We start from the raw sequence: 21,888 nt of genomic DNA on the forward strand, positions 1-21,888 counted from the left end.
TACCTTCTGTTACTAGGCATGCTTCCAGTGCAGCTACCTTCTGTTACTAGGCATGCTTCCAGTGCAGCTGCCTTCTGTTACTAGGCATGCTTCCAGTGCAGCTGCCTTCTGTTACTAGGCATGCTTCCAGTGCAGCTGCCTTCTGTTACTAGGCATGCTTCCAGTGCAGCTGCCTTCTGTTACTAGGCATGCTTCCAGTGCAGCTGCCTTCTGTTACTGGGCAGATTACACAATAGTCCTGGTTTGCCATTTGTTATGAAGAGGTGCAATGTCTTTACCAGAAAGGTGCAGCTTTCCTGGGTAGTGCAATCCTTAGAACACAGCGCAGAAGCTGCTTAGTAGAACGGAGCGTACAGGACACAGCCATGTTGTTGTAGCCGCTGTCCCCTCCTCCCTCTACTAACCTGACAGACTTCCTGTATAATACAACCTCTGATTACTAATCACTGCCCCCTACAGGCACCTCATTTATCTGTCTGTATACCCAGGACACCGCTGTTACAGGAGACAACGGCAGTGGCAGCTACATGGCGACGTTCGGTGGGATTTTTCCGCGGCTGCATGGGATTGTGGTCCGCAGGAAATTTCAGTGTTGTGTGACGGTGCTGTGCCATGGCCTCCGTGTATTTGGCATCCTTGCTCCGGCAACGTCTCTCAGTCATTGCAGATACGTCCACTCATCGCCCGAGTGTTCCGCGAAGAACTATCTGCACAAGTTCTCTTCTAAAAACAAGTGAGCACAGCGACACCTACAGGTCACTCCGGGCACTGCAGTGTGGAGGGAAGAGTGCTGTGTGCTGTGTGCAGTGATCAGCTAGGCCAGGGGTCTCCAGACTTTCTAAACAAAAGGCCAGTTTACTGTCCTACAGATGTTTGGGGGGCTGGTCTGTGGTCATCAGGGTCAGAAATTGTCCTGGCATGAGTGGGATTAGGGGGAGGAATAGCATCCCATTGTCGGTGTCACTTGAAGGAATAGTACCCTGTCATTGGTGTCAGTGAGAGGAATAGTGCCCCATGATTGGTGTCAGTGAGAGGAATAGTGTCCCATCATTGGTGCCAGTAGAAGGAATAGTGCCGCATCATTGGTGTCAGTGAAAGGAATAGTGCCCCATCATTGGTGTCAGTGGAAGGAATAGTGTCCCATCATTGGTGTCAGTGGAAGGAATAGTGTCCCATCATTGGCGTCAGTGGAAGGAATAGTCTCCTGTCATTGGTATCAGTGGGAGGAGATAGTGCTCCATCATTGTTATCAGCGCCCCATTGTTGGTGTCACATGGAGGAATAGTACCTTGTCATTGGTGTCAGCGGGAGAAATAGTGCCCCATGATTGGTGTCAGTGGGAGGAATAGTGCCCCATGATTGGTGTCAGTGAGAGGAATAGTGCCACATGATTGGTGTCAGTGGGAGGAAAAGTGCCCTATGATTGGTGTCAGTGGGAGGAATAGTGCCCCATGATTGGTGTCAGTGGGAGGAATAGTGCCCCATGATTGGTGTCAGTGGGAGGAATAGTGCCCCATGATTGGTGTCAGTGGGAGGAATAGTGCCCCATGATTGGTGTCAGTGGGAGGAATGGTGCCCCATCATTGGTGTCAGTGGGAGGACTGGTGCCCCATCGTTGATGTCAGTGGGAGGACTGGTGCCCCATCGTTGATGTCAGTGGGAGGACTGGTGCCCCATCGTTGATGTCAGTGGGAGGAAAGGTGCCTCATCGTTGGTGTCAGTGTGAGGAAAGGTGCCTCATCGTTGGTGTCAGTGTGAGGAAAGGTGCCTCATCGTTGGTGTCAGTGTGAGGAAAGGTGCCTCATCGTTGGTGTCAATGAGAGGAATAGTGCCCGGTTGTTGTCACTAGCAGGAATTATGCCCCATTGTTGGTGTCAGTGGGAGGAAAAGTGCCCCAGGAGCCAGATAAAAGCAAACAAAGGGCCACAGTTTGGAGACCACTGAGCTAGTATATTACATGTACAACGATATGACTTGGGACTAGGGTTGCCACCTCATCCCTTTAAAACCGAACACATATTATTTACACAGGTTCTGTGGCTGATTAAGGTGGTAGTTAAACTCACTTAGTGCCTTATGTGCATTAAATTAGCCTCATTGCTTCCCAACAAGTCAACAAAGGACTTTGTCCTTTAGGCCTTATACCCACAGACACCTAGGGTTGCCACCTCATCCGTTTAAACCCGAACACATATTAACCACTTGCCCTCCAGAGGATTTACCCCCCTTCCTGACCAGGCTATTTTTTGTGACACCACGCTGCGTTACTTTAACTGACAATTGTGTGGTCATGCAACGCTGTACATAAATTAAATTTGTCCTTTTCCCCACAAATAGAGCTTTTTTTTTTTTTGGTGCTATTTCATCACCTCTGCGGTTTTTATTTTTTTTGCGCTATAAACAGAAAAAGACTGATCATTTTGAACCTACCCCCCCCCCCCAATATTTTTGACTTTTTGCTATAAAACATCCAGGAAAAAAAATTAAAAAATCTAATTTCTTCATAAGTTTAGGCCAAAATGTATTCTTACATAGTTAGTCTGGCTGAAAAAAAGACAAAAGTCCATCCAGTTCAACCATTCTTCTGCTACACGTCTTTGCGAAAAAAAAATCCCAATACATGTAAATTAATTGGTTTACTTGAAAGTTATAGCGTCTACAAATGGCGGTATATATATACTGAGATTTCTTTTTTTTTTTATACTAGTAATGGCGGCGATCAGCAACTTATTGCGGGACTGCTGGACTGCGGCAGGCATTCTGACACTGGGTGGGAATTGACTAACTGCCACTGACATCCCCAGTGACATTTATACAGTGATCAGTGCTAATAAAAAGCAATGACACTGTACTAATGACACTGGGCAGGAAGGGGTTAACATCTGGGGTGATCAAAGGGTTAACTGTGTGCTGTTTTACTGTGTGTGCTGTGTGTGTTTTACATTATGTACTGTGTGTAGAGAAATACACAGCAGCATGTGCTTGCTGGCAGAAGAGAGACCTGTGTTGTTTACACACAGGTCTATCCCCTGTCAGTGTTACTTGGCGATCTCTGGGACCAGGTGATTGACGTGTCTAGCTGCCAATGGCGGCACGCGCATGCCCCCCTACCCAGAAATGCACATCACACACACACACATATATATATATATATATATATAGTGATTTTGCACAGCCCGGCCTTCTTGTAGCAGTAGTTCTACTATAGAGCGGCAGGGAAGTGGTTAATTGCACGGTTCTGAGGCTAATTTATTACAAATAAGACACTTATGCAGGCCATAGATGGGTCGAAAATTGGCCAATTTAAAAAAAAAAAAAAAAAATTGGGCGTTCAATCAGCCGACGTTACCACCAACGGTAAAAAAATTGGCCGATTTTTGTCCCATCTATGGCCAGCATTATGGGCAGCATTGACTCCATAACTTCTGTCCCTTGCAGAGACGGGAGCACACCATATGTGACAGCAATACATAAGAAGAAGAATTAGAATAAAAATAAGAAGAATTCCAGTCCGCTATTATATTTTATATGAAAAAGTCTTGTGTTTGCAACAAATGTATCCATTTGTATCCAAATAAAAACATTTGTATCCAAATAATGTATTACAATGTTTTTAAAACATTGTAATACATTAGTTGGATACAAATGGATACATTTGTTGCAACTGCAAGGCTTTTTCATATAAAATATAATAGCGGACTAGAATTCTTCTTCTTTCTTCCTTCTTCTTCTCCTGCTTCCTTCTTCTTCTCCTTCCTTCTTCTTCTCCTTCCTTCTTCTTTCTTCTTCCTTCTTCCTTCTCCTTCCTTCTTCTTCCTTCTTCCTTCTACTTCCTTCTTCTTCGTCCAGGTCACTGCTCATGCGCAGATTTTTTATCGGTAAAACGATCGGCCGATTTGTCTGTCATTGCCAGGAAAATCATCCTATTGTCAAAATTGGCTGCAAATGTTCCAACATGCACCATGCAAAAAAATGTGCAAAAAACCCAAAAAATGGGAAACCAATTAACTCACTAACGGTGTGAAAATCAGCCGATTTTTTTATTTTTTTTTTTTCCCCGACTGAAAAACCGGCCAATTTTCGACCCGTCTATGGCCGGCATAAGTAAGTTACATTACCACCTTAATCAGCCACAGAACCTGTGTAATTAATCTGTGTTCAGTTTTAAAGGGATGAGGAGGGAACCATACAGACAACTGGGGCTGTGCAGAGTAAAATCCAGGTGTACTTCCCTACCGTGGAGCTACAGGTGCTGCATACAGTTGCCTATAAAAATCAATATGCAGGTATACGCCTATATTTGCCCATACATATGAGTGTGAATGTACGTCTCTGGATAAAGTATCCAGGGCTGTACAACCATATTGGAAGCACGTGTTTATTCAGAAATGGTGAAAACTTGTTTATTCAAGCCATTGATTTCTATGTCGTCAGTACACAGCACCTGTGGCTTTCAGGTGAGGAAAAGCACCCAAATTTTACTTTGTGTGGTCCCAAGTTCCTGTGTGCATGTACTATTCTTATTGTACAGGATTTATATAGCACCAACAGTTTACACAGCGTTTTACAACATAATGTATGAATTTTGTAAATGCTATATAAAACAGATGTGCATATTGTAATAAACAAAAATACATTTCGATATGCAGCAGTAGTGTTTTAAAAAAAGAAAACACAGTAATACACAGATGATGGACAATCCATGTAGAATCAGTACACAGCAGTCACATTTATAAACCATACACAGATCTCTTGCCAATATCATGGTAGAAACAAAATGTAAAAGGCAGTCCTCCCAGTCAAGGAGTAGAAAGAGGGGACAGTTGAGCATAGAGAGCTGACGATGGTTTAGGAAGGTCCTCACATAGGAGCATGTTTTCGAGAGGGTCCATCTGAAGGGCAATAGGATGGGGAAATTGGGCCATGGCAGCATTGCATAGGTGGAGGTAGTGGAACAAGGTAGTTCAGCAGATCATAAAGACGTTTTAAGGTCATTGAATGGTAGAGGGGTGCCTCTGGGCATAATATGTCTGAGAGTTTTAATTCCACTTCTAGCTCATAGAGCTGGGTCTGGTATGGAGAAAAAATGTGGAAGGGTCAGATTACCCCACAACAGAATGTGGGGTGAGTCGACCCCAGGGGAAAAATATTGAACCCTAGCCTGTGCCCATACCTGAAGTGTCATTTTCATCGATACTGTAACATCAGGATTAGAGGAAGGGCCCTTGAAAGCCAAATTGCTAAGCTTGGCATAGGAGCCCAACAAGACTGCCTCCAGTATGACAGCAGCATTATCTTGGGGCTGAGAGTACCACCACCTGACAGTGACAAGAACTGCGGCCCAGTAGTACCACAGAAAATTTGTGAGCACCAGGCCTCCACAATTAATGGGAAGGTGAAGAGTAGAGCATGAGATCCTAGCAGTTCCACCAGCCCAGAGAAATGAGGTAGATAGAGTGCCTTGAAAAAGTAGTCATACCCTTTGAAATTTTCCACATTTTGTCATGTTACAACCAAAAACGTAAATGTATTTTATTGGGATTTTATGTGATAGACCAACACAAAGTGACACATAATTGTGAAGTGGAAGGAAAATGATAGATGGTTTTTAAAAAGTTTTACAAATAAATATGTGGAAAGTGTGGCGTGCATTTGTATTCAGCCCCCCTGAGTCAATACTTTATAGAAGCACCTTTTGCTGCAATTCCAGCTGCAAGTCTTTTTGGGGATGTCTCTACCAGCTTTGCACATCTAGAGAGTGACATTTTTGCCCATTCTTCTTTGCAAAATAGCTCAAACTCTGTCAGATTGGATGGAGAGCATCTGTGAACAGCAATTTTCAAGTCTTGCCACAGATTCTAAATTGACTTTAGATCTGGACTTTGACTGGGCCATTCTAACACATGAATATGCTTTGATCTAAACCATTCCATTGTAGCTCTGGCTGTATGTTTAGGGTCGTTGTCCTGCTGGAAGGTGAACCTCCACCCCAGTCTTAAGTCTTTTGCAGACACTTAAGAGATTTTCTTCTAAGGTTACCCTGTATTTGGCTCCATCCATCTTCCATCAACTCTGACCAGCTTTCCTGTCCCTGCTGAAGAAAAGTATCCCCACAACATGATGCTGCCATCACCATGTTTCATGGTGGGAATGGTGTATTCAGGGTGATGTGCAGTGTTAGTTTTCCGCTACACATAGTATTTTGCTTTTAGGCCAAAAGGTTCAATTTTGGTCTCATCTGACCAGAGCACCTTCTTCTACATGTTTTCTGTGTCCTCCACATGGCTTCTTGCAAACTGCAAACAGGACTTCTTATGGCTTTCTTTCAACAATGGCTTATTGCCACTCTTCCATAAAGGCCAGATTTGTGGAGTGCACAACTAATAGTTGTCCGGTGTACAGATTATCCCACCGGAGCTGTGGATCTCTGCACCTATGGATCTATGTCAGTTTTGCTGGACTGCCATGTCTTGGTAAGTTTGCAGTTTTGCCATACTCTTTCCATTTTCGAATGATGGATTGAACAGTGCTCCGTGAGATGGTCAAAGCTTCTGATATTTTTTTAAAACCTAACCCTGCTTTAAACTTTACAACTGTATGCTTGACCTATCTGGAGTGTTCCTTGGCCATCATGATGCTGTTTGTTCATTAATGTTCTCTAACAAACCCCTGAGGGCTTCACAGAACAGCTGTATTTATACTGAGATTAAATTAGGTGATTTCTGAAGGCAATTGGTTCCACTAGATTTTAGTTAGGGGTATCAGAGTAAAGGGGGCAGAATACAAATGCATGCCATACTTTTCAGATATTTATCTGTAAAAAATTTTGAAAACCATTTATCATTTTCCTAACACTTCACAATTATGTGTCACTTTGTGTTGGTCGATCACATAAAATTCCAATAAAATACATTTACGTTTTTGGTTGTGACATGACAAAATGTGGAAAATTTCAAGGGTTATGAATACTTTATCAAGGCACTGTAAATTCTGTTTCCAGTGGTATGGTGTGCAGCCCTCTGGCTCTGAGTTTGTACCCTGACAAGTCTAACAGAAGATGAGTTCCACATTCAGCTCAACACAGAACGTCAAACAGCAGCTTCTTTTATGTCCTGTACTCCTTTGTACACCTCAGTAGGAAGTGATCCATGAAAGTACCATCATATTTACACTTATTGTAGAGTATGTGAAATCGTGGTCCTTGTGTGATTTTTTTTTTTTTTTTCCTTTGGTGTGAGAATTAGGCCTGGGGTCCAGATGTTTGATGCTTGACAAATCTGAAATGTGTGTGTTTTTATTAAGTATTAAAGGATTTGTTTTTCTTAAACAGAAAAAGACTTTGGCATGAAGGCACTTGGCATCTTCCCGTGGTACGTATTATGTTGAGGCCTTATTTTGCACTTTTATTTTTACAGCTCATTTATACAGCTGTGCAGATTTATTGCGCATTTATGGTGTGGTACATATAAAATGACGTACAGTTGTGTCACTTGTGTTCGTATGCACAACATCATTGTTACATTGTTCATGCCTGATAACTTTGGGGGAATGCCCAGTGAATCAAAGCTCTGCCCTAAAAGAGTGACTCCACTTTTGTTGAGGAAAGAAACAAACCCCTTTGGGTGATCAATGTACATTGCAGGGATTTTAAATCTTAAATCAGCACTAAAAAATATCTCTTACAGTGGGGCTGTGCCCCCAAAATGTTAATTGCTCATTTTTAAGTCTAGGGGAACAGAAACAATAAAATTTACTTACCCGATCCTCCATCTATAGAAGCAGCTAGACTGGTCCCCACAGCGCCTTCTTCCCCATGCTCTAGTGGTCTAGGATCCTGGCATGATCAAGACCAAAGCATGGTCTATAGACCTGCACTGGAAATGTTGACATTGAGTGGCAGTCTACCACTGAAGATTGGGGGAGCACCATCTGTCAGAGAGAGAGAGGATAAGGTAAGTAAAAATGTTCCTCCTCTCCATTAGACAAAGCTAGTATCTAACCCTGGCAGCTTCGCCCAATAATTAAACATTTTCCCTGGGTTGGTCTTTAAAGTGGTTTTAAAGCCAAAATGTTTTTTTACCACAATGGCTGGCATTAAGGTAAAAAATACACAGAAGGGAGAAGAAATACAGCACTGTGCATGGCTGCATCTCTTCTATCCTCTTCTTCTTCACACAGGGTCCGCATTCCTCTGTGCGGGTGGTGCGGCTGCACAGATTTTCGTGCAGATCCACAGCGGCACCACCCGCACAGATGTGAACCTAGCCTTACAAGAATTCAACTACAAGTGAGTCTTATTATTATACAGGATTTATATAGCACCAACAGTTTGCTCAGCACTTTACGATATAAAATTATTCAATAAACAGGTGTCCAGCAGACAGTTGATTATAAAAGGGCGTTACTTAACAAAGAAAACCCCTTCCCATTTCATGCTGTCAGCAATGGAACCACATGGAAGAGAAATGTCACAAGGTCTGCAAAAGAAAATAATTTCTTTACACAAGAAAGGTGATGGCTACAAGAAGATCAGCAAAGCTTTACTTATCAGTCAGAATACTGTAGCAAAAGTGATACAAAAATTTAACAAAGATGGAACTGCAGCCAACTCAGAGACATCCAGGCCATCCATAGAAGTTAACACCTTGACAGGAGTGTCTTCCGATGAGAGAGATTGAAGAAAATCACCATGCAAGTTCACTGCAGTTAGCTAGAGAAGTAGAAAGCCAAACGGGTGTTTGTTTTCATGACATAATATGGCATACACTGCTGAGGAAAGGCAAGCATGGGTGTCATCCACGAAGGAAGCCTCTCCTAAAGCCCATGAACAAAAAATCCTGCCTAGAATTTGCCAGGGCCCAGGCTGAAAAAAAAGAAGATTACTGGGATTCTGCACTCTGGAGTGATGAGACCAAGATAAATGTTTTTGGAACTGATGGCTTCAAAACTGTCCTGCTGTGGGGCTGCATGAGTGCTGCTGGTGCCATGGAGCTGCATTTCATTGATGGTATCATGAATTCACAGATTTACTGCTCTATATTGAAAGAGGAGATGCTACCATCACTCTGTGTCCTTGGTCATCATGCACTTTTCCAACATGACAATTATCCAAAAACACATCTAAGGCCACTGTTGAATTTCTGAAGAAGAACAGGGTGAAAGTGATTCAGTGGCCAAGTATGTCTCCTGATCTGAATTCAATCGAAACACCTAAGGGGAATTCTGAAGAGCCAAGTTGAGCATCACTCTCCATCCAGCATCCAGACTCTGAAAGATCGTTCTTGAAGAATGGAAAAAGATAGATGTTGCAATACATCACCAACTTCTTCATTCCATGCCTAGACTTGTTGCTGTCCTTACAAATCATGAAGATCATACAAAATACCAATGTTTTTGTTGTGGGGTGTATTCATTTCTGTATCAACTAATTTGAGTAAAACTGAAGATTTTGTGATGTAAGTTATATTCTTAACCTTACTTTCATGTAATGAGCTAAACAAATGCTCTAAAAAAATTTAGAAATTGTTCTTGTGTTCATTGATATATTGAATAAAATCTTACTTTCAAAAGGGTGTAAGGGGTGTACTCATTTATGCTGAGCACTGCAGCTCTTAAAACCAAACAATATGGTGCCTATTTATTTATAGACCTTATAAATATATTTAAAAAAAACAGTTCATTGAATATATTTAATCTCCACAGCTAACAGTGACACCCCCCCCCCTTTCCCCCCAGAGTATGCCTATAAACTCAAACAATGCCTTTGACAATTCTTCCATAATGTTACTTAACAGACTACTAATGAACAGGGATCTGCTAATGAAGCCTATCATATACCCCATCTCGACCTGATATGTCATAAATAGCTTGGCTTTAGATAATATGCATCTTTTTCTCCTCACAGAAAGAGGAGTTTACCACATATTGTAAATGTTTTAGTGTAGGTTCACATCTGTGAGTGAGGAATGTATGCAAAATCATTTGTGTTCCCCACCTACAGAAAAATGTGCTGCACTTTAGCAGATGCTTGGGTGTGCTACAGCACCATGCAATTCAGTGCAGTGTTATTTAACCACTTGCCTACCGGGCACTTATACCGCCTTCTTTACCAGGCCAATTTTCAGCTTTCAGCGGTGTCACACTTTGAATGACAATTGCACGGTCATGCAAGATTGTACCCATATGAAATTTATATCATTTTTTTCTCACAAATAGAGCTTTCTTTTGGTGGTATTTAATCGCCGCTGGGCACTTTACTTTTTGCGCTATAAACAAAAAAATGCAAAAAAAAAGTTTATTTCTATTAAATTTTTCAAACAGGTAATTTTTCTCCTTCACTGATGTGCGTTGATGAGGCAGCACTGATGGGCACTAATAGGCGGCACTAATGGGCACTGATAGGCAGCACTGATGGGAACTGATAGGCAGCACTAATGAGGTGGCACGGATAGGCAACACTGATAGGCAGCACTAATGAGGTGGCACGGATAGGCGACACTGATAGGCAGCACTAATGAGGTGGCACGGATAGGCGACACTGATAGGCAGCACTAATGAGGTGGCACGGATAGGCGACACTGATAGGTGGCACTGACTGGCATCACTGAATGGCGGCACCGCTGGGCACTGACTGGGACAACCGCTGGGCACTGACTGGCACAACCACTGGGCACTGACTGGTAGCACTGCTGGGCTGCACTGGTGGGCACAGGTGGGTGGCACTGGTGGGCACAGGTGGGTGGCACTTCTGGGCACAGGTAGGTGGCATTGCTGGGTGGCACAGGTGGGCGGCATTGCTGGGTGGCACAGGTGGGCGGAACTGGTGGGTGGCACTGCTGGGCACTGATCATCAGTGCCCAGATGATCAGTGCCGATCCCTGCTCTGACAACTGCCGGTTCTCGGCAGCACTTTCCTCACGCTTTGACAGCGTACCGGCAATTGCATTTTCCAGTGATCAGCATGTCATTGGACACGGCTGATCACTTGGTAAAAGGCCGCTGTAATTGGCCTTTTACCACGTTACATGATCAGCTGTGTCTGTAGGAGAGCGTGTTCTGGGAGGACGTCATATGATGCCCTCCCAGAACTGGCCAGCTGCAGTGTAGCCATCATTCGGCTATCTGCGGTCGGCAGGTGGTTAAAGAAAGGGTCAGGAACCTCTTTCCCCACGTTTTCTCTGCCTGCGATGTGCATGCGCAATCGCACACACATTTGAACGGAGTTTTAAGCAAGTAGTGGAATGCAGAATCAATATGTCTTGGCTGAGCTAAAAATCTATACATAATTCATATCTTCTTTTGGGATTAAATTAGGTTAAAGCGGTATTTAACTTTTTTTTTATACTTTTACCTACAGGTATGCTTATAATAAAGCTTACCTGTAGGTAAAATTAATATCTCCTAATTGTGCACCGTTTATTAGGTATCCCCTCACCCAATCCTCAGACCTCTTGTTTGGTCAAGTCGTTTCTATCATCATCCTCCTGAAGGTCCAGGCATCAGCAGTCTGGCACTTTTTACCATTGAAAAGGAGAACATCTGTTGAGTTTTATTTCTGGAGAGCCAAAACTCAGGTCCCTTTTACTGAACTTTCCTGGGTAGCAGAAGTCAGATCTGACACCACTGTTGGTACACTAACTCTTCTTCACTTTATCCAAAATGAAAAAGATTTTGGTTGGAGGTTTTATTACTTGGAAAGCACTGTTTTTTTTTATTATACAAACAGAAAAATATCTTTACTCTGTTGACCAGCAATGGAAAGTTTTTTTTCTTTTGCTTTTTATTAGCTAGATTTCTGCATATGTTTAGTTGGCTTCAGTGCCTATTTTGTGTTCACTTGTAGGAAAACAAGCCACCTGGTTTACTGGCCTTGATGAAACAGCAGAAGACAGAAAAGAGAGAAAATAATGTTCGTATTAAGACTCTAAATGTGATCCTGTATCATGCGTTAACTGGCCTGTTGGGAACATCAGAAGTCAGTGAGGAGGTTAATGAATTGTGTATTGAACTATCAAAGGTATTGTAAATGAATCTCATATTGCTTATCGGTGTGCATCACTTTTCTTTTTATTTCGTGTCCTTTTGTAATCTTTGAATGGAGCTAGATTTTGTGTGTTTTATGTTGTAGGTATCTGTATCTTCAGACTTTTCTGTCTGTCGAGCGTATTGGTTGAGCAGTGGCAACAAAGACACTGATGCTGAAATTGACACAGTACTTCAGAAGCATGCTCCACGATTTAGGTATTTGCTATTTCCTTTACGCAGCCTCTTCACTAGATAATAAAATCTTGTCATTCAAAAATGCCATTTAGCCAAAATTTCTATTCAATTGTAGTTCCTACTAGTAGCATCCTCTATATGTCATGTGTTCGGAAGAAATCTGAGCTATAGAGATCCAGAACATAGGTTTGTTTTTCTTACTTTTGGACAAAAATTAGATTCCCTTGAGTATGACCTCACAGGTTAAGATTGTTTCATGACCACCTCCATTACATTGACCACGTTGGTAGAATACTGTATTAAAACTGAATTCTAGGTATGGGCTTTTTTGCATAGCTACTTTGGTCCAGCTTGAACCAGAGTAAGTGTACAAATTTCATACCTGGAAGATCCCTGTGGAAGTAAAGAATTACTGTGATCGCTCTGCTACTACAGGGATCTTCGCAGTTTCTTGTAGGTCCTGCGGAGGTTGTGATGTCACCGCTCTACCTCTCCACCTTTTCCAGTCAGAAAATTCTTTGCGTTCATTGAAAAAAATACAAGGCATTCCTCTGAATGGCACCTGTGCCCAGCAAGTGACCACCTTTTGGTTACTAAGCTGTGGAGAAGCCTCTCAGCACAGGATCCAGAAGACAGAGGGTGATCACTGTAGTGGTGGCTGCTGCATTGATTGTCCTTTTCCACATGGATCTGCCAGGTATGGAACATTTATATGTATATTGGTCCAAAATAGACCAATGTAACTATGCAAAAAAAAAATACCTGGAATTCAGCTTTAAGTAAATTGGGAATACTAATGCCCATAATAGAAAGACTGAGCTAAAGTGGGAGTAATTAGTAACAGATGTTTATAAGAATGGCTCTTGGTAATGTGGACATTACTTTCATATCCTACAGCTGAAGCTTAAAATGCTTATGTCTTGTCACCCCTGGTTTACCCCTTGCCCCTTGTTAACATGCTAATGCCATTTTTTTTTTCAACTAAAACCTTTCAGTGTGCATTGCATACTTTATTTTAGATCCAGTGATGTCAATTTTGGGTTTCTAGGCTTCTTTATGCCATGCAGGCAGGTTATGGCTGGTGGGAAGGGCAATCAGTGGGCTGACTCTTAGGGAAGTATTCTGCAAAGATCAAACTACCTTGATGGCTGGATGTCAGTCTGGAAGAGTGGGTGTTCAAGCAAGTAATACCCACATGTGATGTTGAGCCTCCATTATTGAAATAACAAGAATCTAGTGAATGAATAGGAGAGACGTTGCTGGATGTCCTCCATACAGGAAATGAGGATGACTACATCTGAAGCTCACAGTGTGCAGTGAAATTGGACTAAGCAATTTCAGTAAAGTGAAGGCACTGGTACAACTGTGCCAAACGGGCTAGAGTTCAGCATTAACTTTAGTGAAGTTAGTGAATGGATTGAAATTTGTAATGTTCATGTGGCCTTCCAACCATCATAACTGTGTTCCTTTCAGACACCCACTTGCTAATGAAATATATGGTGTTTAATAACAACAATAATAATAATAATGAAAGTATACCTACTCTGCTACATGTAACAAAAAAGAGTGGAGGAGAAACACAAGGAAGGAGGTAAGCTGACAAAAGTACTTGCAGTGATTTGTTCGTGGGGAGGGTGGGTGGGTAAGACAATACTGTATATGCTAGGGGGCGCTTTGTAAGGAAAGGAGGACTTGTGCTGGGGGAGGGTTGGGTCAGGTTTCATATCTAACACCTCTTCTAGCACAAGTCCTCTTTCCTCCTAAAGTGCCCCCTAGCACATATAGTATCCCCTTCTTACCCACCCTGCCCCACGCCCAAATCAAAGAGATGCTGCCTGCTACACGGGACCGTCATGGCATCTGGGCACCCTTCTAGAGATGTGGGGCAACCCTAGGTCCCCACACTAGTACATTAGTGCCCCCCTACCAGGCAAGTTAAGGGAGCCTGGGAGAGATTTGAAGAGGGGAAAGAAGGGTTTGTGTTGGGATGGGGGAGAAAGAGAGGGTTTTTTTGCTGTGATGGGGGTGGCAGGGAATATGGATTTGTGCTAGAAGTGGGAAAAGATTTACACTAGGAGAAATATTTGTACTAGAAGGTGGATTGGGGGGGAGAGGATTTGTGCTGGGGTATTTAGGAGAGGGGAAATTTAGTACCAGTTCAGCACAGCTCAAATTTTCAGTTCTGGTTGACATTCTTCACGCTGCGCCGTATTACATTATCTGCAATGTTAGGGAGGTACCAGCGAGGATGTAGACAGTGGGGATGGGGGGTTGTACTGTGGAGGAGAGGGGAGGGGGCTGGCAGGAGGACGGTGGTGGGGGGGCACCAAAATGCACCTTCACTTGTGTAGTCAAAAATCCTTGCATCGGCCCTGATCTTATGACTGCACAATAGAAGTGTACAAAAGTCTGAATTACACCTTAAGCCAATCTGCAGACAAGAAGTTGTTCCCAATCCCCACTATACCATAAGAAAACCCTGTTTTATTTTTATACTAGCCTTACCTGTAAAGCTTTGTTCAGGTCTAAGTGAAATCACCCCTCCGCATCCCAAGGCCTGAAGATCTTCCTGCTCCAGCTACACAAGGAAAAGGAGACTGCAGAGCTACATCGATAGACAAATCTTGCAGAACTAGCGAGGAAGCTCTAGGGAGGCAGGTCACCCAGTGCACTGCCAGCCAGCTTGGGCGATGAGAAGTGCTCTTGCTGCTACATATAGCATGCAGTATTTTTTAATGAATTTACAGAGCCGAGGACAACTTGAAGAGGTATAATAAAGTATGAGCACTGGCTTGAGTATAAGAAGCAAGAACTAGCATTAGGGCAGTTCACGCAGCTATGCCTATTCAATATAGAGAAAACCATTTTCCAGCAATAAGTCTGCAGTTCATTCTGAAAACTTACATTGGCCCTTTACTGTCAGCTTATGGATCCGGGAAGCCATAACAAAACCAGATATCCATATACAAAATATATATTTAAAGCAAGTGTATTTGTGGGTTTACAAACTCATTTTAAGCAGCACTAAGGTCATCAGTACAAATTCCAACCACGGCACTACCTGCACGGAGTTTGCATGTTTTCTCTGTGCCTGCGTGGGTTTCCTCCGGGTATTCCAGTTTTCTTCCACACTCAAAAGACATGCTTGTAGGTTAATTTGCTCCTGTCTAAATTGGCCCTAGTATGTGTATGTATGAATATGAGTTAGGGACCTTAGTTTTTAAGCTTCTGGAGGGCAGGGACTTATGTGAATGTACAATATATATGTAAAGTGCTGCGTAAATTGACAGCGCTATATAATTACCTATAATAATACCGAAAGTATAACTTTTTTGTGATTGGCATGAGAAAAGGACATACAGGTACATATTGTCTTTGGAATAGAGCGTTGTACTATTCGCTATAGCATTAAGTTTAATTGTTTTGGTTTTCAATACATTGTAATTTCATGGGTTTTTTTTTTAAAGGCATCTCATGATAAGCCATCATGTTCTTGGCAAAGTTCCACCAGTTGTGTTTCTGAGAGACAAAGAAGATGCCAAGAGGCAAGAGGTATGTGAAATAAACCACATCAGTTAAAGCGGAACTGCAGTGGGAAAAATAATTATTTTATCCCCTGCAGATTTTGTAACTTTTCCCACTTACAAAGAAATGGAGGGTCTATAATTTTTATCATAGGTGTATTTTAAATGATAGAGATGGAATATCAACCAAAAATCCAGAAAAAAATTGTGATATAAATAGTGTGTATATGTGTGTGTATGTATATGTGTGTGTATGTATATGTGTGTATATATGTGTATGTGTATATATATATATGTATATGTGTATATATATATGTATATGTGTATATATGTATATATATATGTGTGAACGGTCTGGATAAAAGCGCACAGATGTGTCCCAAAGGAAATAAGTGAATGGTATATGTCAACTATGATTGGTGGGGAAAAAACTCACTGCTGCCATGGTAAAAACACATCGGTTTGTGGGAGGTATGAACAGGAGCCAGGCGCTGTGTAGTTTTGTGATAGAAATAATACACCTTATATGGAGGTGTGCCTTTAATAAGTCATATGGTAAAACAATAATAAATAACCAGCCTGTGGCTTTAGGAAGCCAGGTTCCAAGATGGACGGCCCGTCCGCTCAGAGGGAAGCAGTGGAGTAGAATGCCTGTCAGTGCAGGGACCACGTTTACCCGACGTCCCAGCGTCCTGGATGACGTCACCACGATGTGGAGAGACAGAGGGGGGGAACTCTTGCTGGAGCCGCAGCTTTAGAAGGAAGAGGCCGGTTGCTGGGACAACATGTTTCGCGCGCATGCGCTTTGTCAAGTCTCTGAGACTTGACAAAGCGCATGCGCGCGAAACATGTTGTCCCAGCAACCGGCCTCTTCCTTCTAAAGCTGCGGCTCCAGCAAGAGTTCCCCCCCTCTGTCTCTCCACATCGTGGTGACGTCATCCAGGACGCTGGGACGTCGGGTAAACGTGGTCCCTGCACTGACAGGCATTCTACTCCACTGCTTCCCTCTGAGCGGACGGGCCGTCCATCTTGGAACCTGGCTTCCTAAAGCCACAGGCTGGTTATTTATTATTGTTTTACCATATGACTTATTAAAGGCACACCTCCATATAAGGTGTATTATTTCTATCACAAAACTACACAGCGCCTGGCTCCTGTTCATATATATATATGTGTGTATATATATATATATATATATATATATATATATATATATATATATTGAGTTGCAGTTCAGTGAGTAAAATAAGTATTTGAACCCCAACAAAACATGACTTAGTACTTGGTAGAAAAACCCTTGTTGGCAAGCACAGAGGTAAGACATTTCTTGTAGTTGGTTACCAGGTTTGCACACATCTCAGGAGGGATTTTGGTCCACTCTTCTTTACAAATCTCTAAATTCTTAAGGCTTCTTGGCTGTCCCTTGGCAACTCAAACTTTTAGCTCCCTCCATAAATTTTCTATAGGATTAAGGTCTGGAGACTAAGCCACTCCATGACCTTAATGTGCTTCTTCTTGAGCCACTCCTTTGTTGCCTTGGAGGTATGTTTTGGGTCATTGTCCTGCTGGAAGACCCATCCACGACCCATCTTCAGTGTTCTGGCTGAGGAACGACGGTTCTCATCCAAGATTTTACAATACTTAGCCCCTTCCATTGGCCTCTCAGTGCGGCAAAGTCAGCCTTTACCTTTAGCAGAGAAACAGCCCCAAAGCATAATGTTTCCGCCTCCCTGCTTGACTGTAGGGATGGTATTCTTAGGGTCATAGTCAGCATTTGTCTTCCTTCAAACACTGCGAGTCGAGTTATTGCCATAGAGCTCAATTTTGTTTTCCTCTGACCACAGCACTTTCTCTCAATCCTTCTCTGAATCATTTAGATGTTCATCTGCAAACTTCAGACAGGTCTGTACATGTGCCTTCTTAAGGAGGGGAACCTTGCGGGCGCTGCAGGATTTCAATCCATGGAGCTGACTTGTGTTACCAATGGTTTGTTTGGTGACTGTGGTCCCAACTGCCTTGAGATCATTCACAAGCTCCTCCCGTGTAGTTCTGGGCTGATCCCTCACTTTTCTCATGATCATCCTTACCCCATGAAGTGAAATCTTGCATGGAGCTCCAGACCGATGGCGATTGATGGTTATTTTGTATTTCTTCCATTTGCGAAAAATCGCTCCAACAGTTGTCTCCATCTCACCAAGCTTCTTGCTGATGGTCTTTTAGCCCATTCCAGCCTTGTGCAGGTCTACAATCTTGTCCCTGATATCCTTTGACAGCTCTTTGGCCTGCCAAAGACAAGATGAGGTTTGAATGAAAGAAAGAGATTCTGTGGGCAGGTGTCTTTTATACACATAACAAGTTTTCGTTAGGAGCACCTTCCTAAATTGACAATATTAATCTGTGTACCACATGAGCACACAGCCAGTCTGTGGGAGCCAGAATTTTTGTTGGTTGGTAGGGGATCAAATACTTATTTTAACCACTGAACTGCAACTCAATTTATAACATTTGTATCGTGTTTTTTTCTAGATTCTTGGTTGATATTCTGTCTCTATAATTTAACCACTTGCCCTCCAGAGGATTTACGCCCCCTTCCTGACCAGGTAATTTTCTGCATTACAGCACTGCGTTACTTTAACTGACAATTGCGTGGTCATGCAACGCTGCTCCCAAATGAAATTTACGCCTTTTTTTTTTTTTCTTCCCATGAATAGAGCTTTCTTTTGGTGGTATTTGATCACCTATGCTTTTTTTTTTTTTTTTACTTTTTGCGCTATAAACAAAAAAAAAACCCGACAATTTTGAGAAATAAACAATATTTTTGACTTTTTGCTATTAAACATGTCCAATAAAAAAATTTTAAAAATCAAATTTTGTCAAATTTAAATGTATTCTGCTACGTCTTTGCTAAAAAAAAATGTTACTACGTGTAAATTAATTGGTTTACGTGAAAGTTTTATAGTGTTTACAAATGGCGGTATATATACTGGAATTATTATTTTTTTTTCTTTTTTACTAGTAAGGGACTGCGACTTCTAGCGGGACTGCGGCGGGCATTCTGACACTGGGCGGAACTGTATTGGTGTCACTAACATCCCCAGTGACACCAATACAGTGATCAGTGCTAATAAAAAGCACTGACACTATATTATTGGCACTGGGCAGGAAGGGGTTAACATGTGGGTGATCAAAGGGTTAACTCTGTGCTGTCTCACATGTGCTGTGTGTGTGCTTTAAACTGTAAGCACACTGCTTTGTATGGCTCTGCTATACAGAGCCATACAATGCAGTGTGCAGGAGCGGACGGGAGAGAACTGTATTGTTTACATACAGTTCTATCACCGAGTGCCAGGGAGTAATCGCCGTCCTGGAACCCGGTGATTGACAGCCATGGCGGCATGGTAGGGAGCGCGCTGCTCACACGCCCTCTACCTAGAACTGAAAAATCACTTATATATATGTGATTGTTCGCACCTGTACCACCCTGTAGCAGTATTTCTTTGTAAGTGGACAAATTTACAAAATCTTCAGTGGATCAAACAATTATTTTCCCCACTATATACTCGACTCTACTCCAGCTGAGATGACGTCACTCCTGCAGTTTCCAACGTTGTACATTGAATTGCACATACATAGCTCAGTGCACAATGTAAACGCAGATATGAATATTTTAATGTAGAGGAGACATTATATGTCTCTTCTGTATTAAAAAAGCTTGCCTGTTCACAAACGTTCAAGTTCCACTTTGAAATGGTTCTAAAGCCTTAAAGTGTTACTAAATCCAGGACACTTTATTCACTATATCTGGTCTCCCACAGTACACAGAACATGGAAGAACAATTATTTTAGTAAATATAAACTGCTAAATACCCTTTCTCATCAGCAGTTATAGCAGTCTTGTGACTTTTATCAGTGTTCAGCAGAGGACATGTTAAAGCTTGTAGGAGGAGTTTTCTTTCTGCTCTAGGAGGATGCAGGGAACCCTGACCCTCTGTCTGGACAGTGCTGATTGGCCTTGTGCTGATCACATGCACTCTCCCAAGAAAAAAACCCTTCTCCATCAATACACACCATACGGAGTGCAGAGTGTCTCCACGCGATATATCTTATCAGAAGATAAGAGGAGGCACTGGAAAAAGGGGAGGCTCAGAAAAGTCAGGATCAAACAGCATTTTTACACAATGCAGAGGATTAACCCTTTAGGTTCCACAGTGACTATATCAAGCATGCTTTAATGCATATACAGACTGATTTTACTGTAGTGGGTTTATTAACACTTTAAGGTAGATTGCATTAAAAAAAACACCTGTGCCTGGGATTTCTCTCAGCCCCCCCTCCTCTTATACTTACCTGAGCCCCATCATGATCCAGTGCTGTGCATGTGAGCAGCGGCTATTTCTGCTCTGTCCCTCCTCACAGGGCCATTGGCTCCCACTTCAGTCAATCAAACCCTGTGACGGGGTGGGGCTGTGCCCCACTGTGTCTATGGACACAGGCAGTAGGGCTCAGGAGCGAGCCCATACGAGTGCCCCCATAGGAAGCTGCTTTCTATGGGGATAGTGGCTAAAGAGGAGGAGCCAGGAGGGCCAGCAGGGCACTAGAGAAGAAGAGAATCGGAGTTGCTTTGTGCAAAACCATTGAACAGAGCAGGTAAGTATAAGATGTTTGTTATTTTAATTAAACTAAGCTTTACAGTCACTTTAAAGATGAAGTATAAGCAGATATAAAAGTACAAACTTAGTGCAGTGCTTTGTTAAAACTTCAAGAAGTTAATTTAATGATGTCTACCTTTTTGGTGTTTGGATGCTCTTGTTTTGGTGTGATATTGGATGCGGACCCATTAAGGGAAATTCTGCCCTTTGAAAAACAATACTGCATTTTTTTTTTTAAATGTAAGTGATGCAAGTTACTCCAGAGTGAAAGGTGAGGGTAAATCATCCAATAAGGACAAATGTGTTGACAGCTAAGATAGAAATCCCCTTTTTAGGTGATTTTCTCATTTCCTGATGTGTCTCAAAGATGGGAGGAGAAGGGATAGCTCCCCACTGGGACACAGACAGCAGGACTGATGGGTTTTAACCTTCCCCACACCATCTAAGAATAAATGAAAAAAATAGTTGGCTATGCATACACTTTACAGAGAAAAAAAAGTAAAATAAAATATATTCAGTACTTTCCATGCACGTGTCTACAGCCTGTGCTACTGTACAATGTGTTTTTAATGGACATTAATATATATAAAAATACTTTACAGGTTGAGGACCTATTCGCAATTTTACAGTCTGAAAAGGATGAAGTCTCATCGGTGGAAACTGATATATCCAGGTAAATATTGCATATGTTACTGTGCTTTTGTCTGTTATACCATGGGCTTGTTGAAAGATTTTCTCTTTTCCTACCTTACATGATAGTAGATGAAAGAGAGAGGATGTTATATGAACAAAATGCTTTGCTGAAGTGGGGACCAATTTTAATCATTTCCTGACTGCCCCACGCAGATATACTGTTGCAGGACAGCTGTGCTGGATCACGTATCTGATGCACAATCAGCGATTTCGCATGTGCGTCTGTCGACCCGACTGTGCTATGATTCATTACAGCACAAGCCGATCAGCGGGTTCCAGCCAATGACTGATCGCTGGGACCTGCTGATCGGCACAGTGACTGACAGAGCACAGCTAAGTGATTGTAAACACACAGCTCTGTACCGTGACAAGCAATTTTACTGTTTTTTTTTTTTTGTTTTTAATTCCCTGCTAAGCAGGGAAAAAACTCCACAAGATCCCTTAGTAAAATCACCACATATTACACACATTAACACTTGTTAGGCACACAGTTAATCCCTTGATCGCCCTTAGATTTTAACCCCTTCCCAGCCAGTGTCAGTACAGTGACAGAATAAAGTATTAGCACTGACCACTGTATTAGTGTCTCTGCTGATGTCAGTGTCCGTTAGAGTACACCCCCACCCAGTATCAGTGTCAGTTTTTCTGCTGCACTATCACAGTACCAATAAAAGTTGCTGTCATTACTAGTATAAAAAAATAAATAAAAATTACAGTGTGTATACACTATCGCTTATATATGCTACAACGTTCACACAAACCAATTAATATAGGCTTATTGGGATTTGTTTTTTTTCACCTAA

General features: G+C 42.2%; 2 protein-coding genes across 3 annotated transcripts in view; one reads left to right on the forward strand and one right to left on the reverse strand.

Moving 5' to 3' along the window:
• Nucleotides 1-734, reverse strand: part of BPHL (biphenyl hydrolase like) — a 38,689-nt gene extending 37,955 nt beyond the window's left edge. Inside the window, exon 1 of one of the 2 annotated variants that reach the window (XM_089682221.1) lies at nucleotides 464-734. In XM_089682221.1, coding sequence (XP_089538347.1) covers nucleotides 464-468 — 5 coding nt within the window. In that variant the 5' untranslated portion in view covers nucleotides 469-734. Of the gene's footprint in view, nucleotides 1-278; nucleotides 443-463 lie in introns of those variants that run through there. The other variant, XM_089682220.1, reaches the window with a different exon arrangement.
• The window catches only part of LOC149458368 (putative ribosome-binding factor A, mitochondrial), a 30,150-nt gene continuing 8,719 nt past the window's right edge, over nucleotides 458-21,888 (forward strand). Inside the window, exons 1-6 of the mRNA XM_089682219.1 lie at nucleotides 458-733; nucleotides 7,331-7,370; nucleotides 11,843-12,016; nucleotides 12,128-12,240; nucleotides 15,687-15,771; nucleotides 20,995-21,065. Coding sequence (XP_089538345.1) covers nucleotides 528-733; nucleotides 7,331-7,370; nucleotides 11,843-12,016; nucleotides 12,128-12,240; nucleotides 15,687-15,771; nucleotides 20,995-21,065 — 689 coding nt within the window. The 5' untranslated portion in view covers nucleotides 458-527. The remainder of the gene's footprint in view (nucleotides 734-7,330; nucleotides 7,371-11,842; nucleotides 12,017-12,127; nucleotides 12,241-15,686; nucleotides 15,772-20,994; nucleotides 21,066-21,888) is intronic.

Source organism: Staurois parvus, unplaced genomic scaffold (genome assembly GCF_062004578.1).
Source record: "Staurois parvus isolate SC_StPar_1 unplaced genomic scaffold, SC_StPar_1.0 ptg000287l, whole genome shotgun sequence".
Classification (NCBI taxonomy): Eukaryota; Metazoa; Chordata; class Amphibia; order Anura; family Ranidae; genus Staurois; species Staurois parvus.